This window comes from Rhagoletis zephyria, unplaced genomic scaffold (genome assembly GCF_001687245.7).
Source record: "Rhagoletis zephyria isolate East Lansing unplaced genomic scaffold, Rhagoletis_zephyria_1.1 Rzeph_scaffold_00072, whole genome shotgun sequence".
Taxonomy (NCBI): Eukaryota; Metazoa; Arthropoda; class Insecta; order Diptera; family Tephritidae; genus Rhagoletis; species Rhagoletis zephyria.
Genome location: NW_016157156.1, coordinates 1 through 8,241, shown reverse-complemented (window position 1 = coordinate 8,241; position 8,241 = coordinate 1). Strand labels below are relative to the sequence as shown.

Sequence of the window (8,241 nt, the reverse complement as noted above, 5' to 3'; positions counted from 1 at the left end):
AGCCAAACCAGTTAGAAAAAATACTAGTTCATTAACTAGTATGTGCCTACCAGTTCGACAATTTCGAAGAACTTAGGCGATCAGCGACATCTGCCTTTGAATTGCCAAAGCCAAAAATAAAACGCAATTAATTGCTTTTCTTACAAATGTCGGCTGTGGCGTCACGTGAAGACTACTGGTTCTGGTTCTGAAATCGCAGGTTCGAGGCCGCTTGGAGGTGGTTAAGATTTTTAAAGTTAAATAAATGTAAGTAAAAATAATTTATTCAATTTATAAATAAATAACAAATTTGAAAATCTAATTGCGTTGCAAAAAAACATTTAGGAAGAAATATAAAAACAAAGAAATTAAACAAAAATATTTTTTTATTAAATTAAAAAATTACAATAAACAGCATAAACAAAAAAATAAATTTATAAAAAATAAAAATAAAATAAAAAATAAAAAAATTTTACCTGCGCCAGGATTTGAACCTGGGACCTCAGGCTTACCACGAGAGTGCTCTTCTCTGTCGGCCATTGTGACTGCTGGAGCGCCGCGAGCAAAAAGGCACAATTATGCTTTTCACGGGGCATGAATTGGCAGACTATCTCATCAACTGGTATGATGCTACTAGTATTTATACTAGTAGATGCTGATGCATTGCCTGACAATTGACATCTCGTAGGACATCGCAATGTTAAAAATACCAGTCGCTAACATTGAAAAAGGATAGAACGTGAACTAGTTCGGCTGAAACGCAAACCGGTAGAATTCTAGTTCACAACTAGTAGCTTTCCCTGCAGGGTAGTTAGTGCCGTCGTAAGAGTGGCCACTGAATAGACTAAAAAAGATTTTCAGACTGGGATCGACTAACGGACAGGTAGACTTTCAAGGATAGAGGCATCGACGAAAGTGGAAGAATACCAAGAAATTATTGAAAATATTGAATACAACGTGTCATTAGATGTAGTCAAGTCATTGCCATAATTTTCTGGTGACCAGACTCGATACGTATTGTGGCGCCAGGCGGCTCAAGCCGTCATGCAACAATATTACCGGACGTGCGGATTCTGTGCTACCCTCGTGCTACACTTCTGTGCTACACTGTTCGCCATTTTAAGGCTAAACAGATTCTGATGCCTACGATGAGAACGTGTCAGCCGATGGAGTTTACAACCATGATGACGTGGTACCGGAGGTACCAAGTTATGAAATAAATTTTTTACGGTAACGCTCCTGCTACCATACGTTAGCAGGAATATCAAAGGGTAACCAGTAAAATTCTTAATCGACACCGGTGCCTCTAAAAACTACATATATAAGAGAATGTGATTAGCAGGGAGTAAAAGCGGTAACATCATCTCCCTTTTCGGTGAAATAAATTTATGGCACCAATCGCGAACGATAGACCTTTGTTCAATCTCAGGGGATTGATTAGAGCGGCACAGCGTGTACCGGAGAAACTAAATCCACAATAAATAAAACCGATTGGGATTTCGTATAGTTCAAATAGTTCAAATAATTCTTTTATTGAAGTAATTCAACGTATTGATACAATACAACGACAATTTGAGCCCGAGTGGCTTATGAAACAGAAAGTTGAAAAAGCAGGTGCGATGCGGCTGCGGCGGTCGTTACAGAAGAAGTAAAAAGAATTTTTAATTGCGGACACAGGTCACCCCATGGCTCGCTTACAATAGCAACTATTACAAAGCATTTCTCAAATGTAAATTCACAATAGCAAAATGATGTTGCCGGCCGCACGCATCTTAGAAAGAAATGAAAATTCAATCTAATCGAACTCGATTAAGTTAGTGTCCATGTCCTCGACAACCTTAAATCTAGTTTCCACCAGATATCATTAGCTGAAAAGGACATGGAGAATAAAAAATTTGCCGTAAATAGCGGAAAATATAAGTTTTGTAGACTGCCGTTTGGCCTTAAAAATGCCCGAGTGTTTTCCAGCGCACCATCGAGGATGTGCTGAGGGAAGAAATAGGAAGACATGTCACGACTACATTGATGATATATTCGTATTATCCTAGGATTTTGAAACTCAACAGAGACTATGACCTAACCTCATTCATCAGGGAAGTCGAAATCTTCCTGCCCCTATTCGAAAATACTCCGATGAAAGAATATGTGTTCCAGCGCTGTGTAATAAACAAACTGCAAGGTGAGGCACTCAACGTAGTCAGGGGACTAGGTGCTCACTCAACATGGGATCTCATAAAGGAGCTCATCAAGAACTTTGGTATAAGAGACACATACCACCAACTATACTATCGGGCCATCAACGGCAAAAATAATAATAATGAAAGTCACTATTATAATTACCTTAAAAATATATTAGATAATCTAAACACTAAATTTGAACAAGATGACAATAAGCAAACAGAATTCTGTCCGGCTGTCAATGAATCTATGATCATAAAAACATTCCTCAATAATATCCCCGCCCATCTAGCAAGTATAATATATAGCAGGAGCATAGGGACACTTAGGGAAGCATATTATACTTTAGAAGAAACAGGATTAGCGAAACCAACCAGAAAATTTGACAAATTATTCCAATCAAAAATCTACACAATCTCGCCGGTACGAACCGATGGAAGTAGACCACTTACAAGAAGAAAAAGAATTAGAAGAACAGGAGATAAATTTACTATCGGATATGAACAAGGAAATATTCCGTTAGTTGAATTAAAAATAGGCAAACACAAACTAATATACTTAATTGACACAGGATCCTCAACAACACTATTAGACAAAAACGCACTCCCAAACTACAAAAGGATCAAATTAGACAGGCCAATAATATTTAACACATTAAACGGACAAAGTCATACAGAATATGAGGTTATTTCCGAAATACCTGAAGAATTTAATAATCCAAATTTAATGGCTTGGAAGGTCACCACATTTAAAAATAAAAACTTTCAGGGACTGATAGGTCAAAACATTTTAAGAAGATTGGGAGCAATAATTAATTTAGAAGAAAATTACCTCGAAGTAAATAAAAATAAAATAAGCTTTCTAGGCGCTTGTCCTTACAAGTACGAAAACATCCACTTGTTGGAAAGCCAAGGAAATGACCCAGAAGTACTAAACAAACTTATAAAGACTGACATGAACAAAGAAGAACAGAGAGAGCTAGAAAAACTTATAGATAATAACAGTGATCTTTTCTTTAAAGAAGGCGAATCTTTAAGCCATACGCATGAGGTGCAACACGAGATTGTCACCACAACTAACAATGCTGTATTGTTGTGCATGTACCTGATACAATATGTGTTAGCTATATGCATAGCAGTTCATTTTTATTAATTATATTTTTTGTTATAATAATATGAGAATTGGGTAATGTTGAGTGTGATCGGCTATTATGAACAGAAAGTGTGCTCAAGCAATTTTGCATATACAAATAACTGCTGACGAAACAAAATATGTACAATGTGTCACCAAACGTTTTTTGAGTGTTAATAGTGAGGAATCACATTGCACATGACTACCATAAATCATTATGAGCAATAGTAGAAATTAAGTAGGTCAATTAAGTATATTGAACTTAGAGTTTGTATTGTATTTTTAAGCTATATAAACAAATGAAAGTTGAAATAAAGAACAATCATTTTTGAGTATCGAAACGATACAGATCTCATCATTTTAACAGAGCGGCACTCCTGCCATTAATACTGAAAGTGCGGCATTCGTGCCATATACATAATTTGGCGAGTCACGCCTAAATGACAATTCTGCGTATCCTTTCATCTGACATCCTTTCTTTGCCCTATTGATACCATGTCCTACCAAACCCCATACAACATGCGTCTATCATGTACAGGACCGAGACAGAGGGTAGCTGAGCTTCACCGAATCGTCGCAATAGCAGTAGACAATAGGCAAAAGCAGCGGTTGATTCAGCAAATAAAGGAAGAACGTAGCAAATATGGGTTTTGGACAAAGCAAGAAAGAGGTAGTAAACAACAATAATGTTGCAGGAGGCAGTGCTGTACTGTCAAACACAAAAGAGGGTACACCATCATGGTTCCTTTACGTGAATCTTGTAGGGATTATAGCATTAATATTATATCTAACAAAGCATTAATATTATATTAACAAACATTATAAAGAATATGTGAGAAAACAGCTATTACGTAATGCAATTAGAAATGAAGTTTAGGACAAAATTTTATGATATACAAAATTAGAAGTTACTAGAATAACATAGACATTTCAAAAAAGTTTTTTTTTATAAAAGCAAATTTACAAAATAAAGAATATGTTAACATATGAATATATCTAATGGAATTGAAGGTATTGACAGACTTATTGACAAATTTAAAAAAAANAACCAGAGGACTTAGAAAAGGCGAAGACAATTCTTGACGTTAGCAAGTGAAATAAAGAAGGAGAAGAAAGTGGACAAGTAGAACAGGAGCAAGGAAAATATGTAAACATGGCTAACTTTGACATAGCAACAGCTGTAAAAGTAATACCAGAGTTTGATGGTAATTACAGAAGTTTGTCGCAATTTCTAGGATTGGTAGATTTCTATGGCAAAACTTTAGCAGAAAGTCAAGATGCAGTTCTAGTAAATTTTATCCTAGCAACCATACTAACTGACAAAGTGAAGAACAGGTTATTAACTGAAGATAGACCCACAACACTGACAGATTTAGCACAGACTTTTTAAAAGATTTATAAATCCAATAAAAACGCCCTACAATTGCATCATGAAATAACACGAGCACAGCAAGGAAATTTAAGTGTTAATGCTTTCGCTAGTAAAATAGAGAACTTAGTGGCTTCAATGAATGACATACAGATTGCAGAACAAGGTGAACAGAATAGTGAAGCTTAATGAGCAAATTGCTTTAGGTGCATTTAAAAGTGGACTAAATAATCCTTATAAATCCATAATCCTAGCCGCCAGACCTAGTAAACTGAATGAAGCAATTCAACTAGCGGCAGAAGCAAGTGTGCAAAGCTCACATGCTGCAGGTAATAATAACGTAATGTTCATGAATAGAACAAGAGGAAGTTCCAATCGATATAGGCGGTTCAGAGGTCGCAACAGTGAAAATTATAGTAGCACAGGTTACGGAAGGCGCCTAAGCAGCAATAATGCAAGGAATAACGGCAGAGGATACACTACCCATGGTCAAAGCGATCATAACAATAATGGTGGAAGACATAACTGTAGCACAAGCAGAGGTGGTTATAGTAATAATGGAAACCGGCAAGGCAACTCGGGAAACGGAGTTGCCCCCGGAGCAGGAAATCCGGGGTATGCACAAAGAAGGTCATAAGTATAACGACTAATGAAAAATTTACTAACTTTGTAACTATTAAGTTAGATGGCCCCAATCACGATGATTCAGGATTAATGTTTTTAGTGGACACTGGAGAAGATGCATCATTAGTGAAGCATAATTCAAGATTTTTAAATAAAATAAACAGTGAGAAATTTTGTGAGTTCAATGGAATAACGAATAATACAACAAGTTCCATGGGCACAGTGAAGATTAAGTTACTATTAGAAAATAAAGTGGTTGAACATAAATTTCATGTTATTAATGAGAATATAAATTTAGTTGTCGATGGGATATTAGGAAGAGACTTTTTAAGTAAGTACAACTGTAAGATAGACTATGAAACATATACACTAACAACAACAGTAGAAGAGGAAGATATTATATTGCCCATGAACATGAAATTAAAAACAGTTATGAATGTAAGAATACCAGCCCGTTCAGAAGTAATAGCGCCCATAGAAATTGCTATAGAAGAAGACTGTGTAGTATTAGGTAAAGAACTTAGAAAAGGAGTTTTTGTAGCAACCACAATAATTCCAACAGATGGGTATAAACACGTGAAATTGTTAAATACTTCAGATAAAGAAGTGATACTAGAACGTATAGCTTTGTGTGTTGAACCAATACGGTGTTATGATATACTACATTGTAGGAATTTAGTGGATGAAGACAGATTGAAAAGGGTTAAAGAAGAGATACAATTTGACAATTTAGACGATGAAGCAATAATGGAGGTTTCAAGGATTTGTAAAGAATTCCAAGACATATTTCATTTAGATGGAGAAAAATTGACAAAAAATAATTTTTATGAGCAGAAGATAACAACAGCTGATAATTAATTATAGATTGCCACACGCTAATTTTCAGGAGATTAATAAGCAGGTTCAAGATTTGCTTGACGACGATATTATTGAGCCATCCGTCAGTCCATATAATTCACCACTATTGATTGTGCCAAAGAAAAGCACTGGGGATTTGAAAAAGTACTTAACAAAAAGATTGTGGATGACAAATTTTCCTTGCCAAGACTTGAAGATGTACTTGGCAAGCTTGGAAAAGCAAGATATTTTTCCACACTAGATATGACAAGTTCTTTTCACCAGATTCCATTGCATTCGAAATCGAGACCGTTAACAGCTTTCTCAACAGAGAATGGTCATTTCCATTTCAAGCGTTTACCATTTGGCTTAAAAATTTCAACAAATAGCTTCCAAAGGATGTTATCAATTGCATTGAGTGGATTGCAAGCATCTGAATTCTTGTATGTAGATGATATCTTTATTTTCCGTGCAAGTCTTAAAGAGCACAATATAAATTTAGTGCAAGTTTTCAAAAGATTGCGCAAATACAATTTGAAGCTTAACCCGAGTAAATGTAATTTTTTGCGACCGGAAGTAGTCTACCTAGGTCACTTAATAACAGCCAATGGAGTGACCACGGATCCAAGCAAGTATAAGGTTATAAAAGAATATCCAACACCAGAAAATGCTGATGAAGTACGTAGGTTTGTAGCATTTTGCAACTATTATAGACGATTCATCAGAAATAGCATTTTGCACCGTGCAAGGGCAACATTTTTTGGTAGAAACGAAATCACCATAAGTTTCAAGGCCATCGATTACTTTTCAAGTGTCGATAACTTTGGATTGTAAACATACATACTTACATACACATACAAGTTAGCACAGTTAGCAGAAACTAAACTAAGTCACACAGTAAGCAGTTCCAAAAATCCAACAACAACAACTGCTTCACATTTCGTCGTACTAACTTCAAGCGGAAGTCGTGCAGACGTTACGTGAAACCGTTGTTGAGGAATTGAAGTTACTTGCACTTGCAAATTAGTGCATACGCAAAATAATATAAAAACAATAATAAGCTAAAAGCCAAATTTCAATTTCAACTTATTGCATTGTCAGCAATTTTAGTACCTAAGTAGAACAGTAAGAAAAATAATAAGCAAAACACAAAAATAATGTTCACAATTATTTTAGTGTATTATCAGCAAAATTATGTCAGTTTGTTTGTATAAACGTAAATTTATAAGTATGTAATAAGTAAGCATAAGAAATTGTATAAAAGAGAAAACTTTCAATAAAGAAGTTTAAGTTCATTCCAATCACGACGAGGGTGTGTTCTAATTGGCGCCCGGGAACTCGGTTAAAAGTTAAGGGCAAGAAGCACCAAAGAAATCATTCCGTTTAAAAAGTGCAAAGAAAAACATTAACAATTTTTTAAAAAAAAGTTTAATATAAAAAAAAAGCATTTTAGTGCAAGGAATAGTTCACAAAAAGTGCACAAAAAAAACACTAAAAAGTTAAATTAAAAAACATTTAGTGCAAATAATAAAGCACCAAATTTCAAAAAATGCAAGAAAATGACTTAACATTTAACCAAAAACAATTTAGTGCAAAGAATAAAGCACCAAATTTCAAAAAAGTGCTTTTCGCATAAAAATACGGCACTAATATATAAATCTGAAACCACCTGAGTGAAGACTACTGTGTTGAGTACACGTACCTGAGTAGGAGAAGAAGACATCTCTAAAACGGAGCAATACGGACCAGCCGGAAGCAGAATGAACTTCAGCATAATAGTAATAATGTAAGATATTTTTATATAAATTATTTACCTTTCAAAATAAATGAAAAATTAAATTTGAGTTTTTTACAATTTTAAACTTTACAATCTTAAAGTGTTATAACCAAAAAATTTTTTTTTTCTTTTCTCAAAAACGAAAGCAAAAACCTAATCCTTTGTAAAAATAAGTTATATATTTTTTTATACTTAAAATTCTATAAAAAAGTAACTTCAATGGAGCAATTACAGGACGCAGTAACACAGCTAACTGGTGCAGGTTATAGGGTTAATCAGCTAGAATCCAGAGTTAGGCCTCACACTGAACCTGTAACTCAACAGAGCCCAACAATTTTAACAGAGA

At 34.8% G+C, this 8,241-nt stretch overlaps 1 protein-coding gene across 1 annotated transcript; it reads left to right on the top strand.

Annotated features, from left to right (window-relative positions):
• Window positions 1-1,983: 1,983 nt before the first annotated feature.
• Window positions 1,984-3,314, top strand: LOC108372140 (uncharacterized). Its single transcript, XM_017627795.1, has 2 exons — window positions 1,984-2,895; window positions 2,926-3,314. The coding sequence occupies exons 1-2, from the start codon at window positions 2,005-2,007 to the stop codon at window positions 3,307-3,309; spliced, it is 1,275 nt and encodes a 424-aa protein (XP_017483284.1). The 5' UTR covers window positions 1,984-2,004; the 3' UTR covers window positions 3,310-3,314.
• Window positions 3,315-8,241: the final 4,927 nt, after the last annotated feature.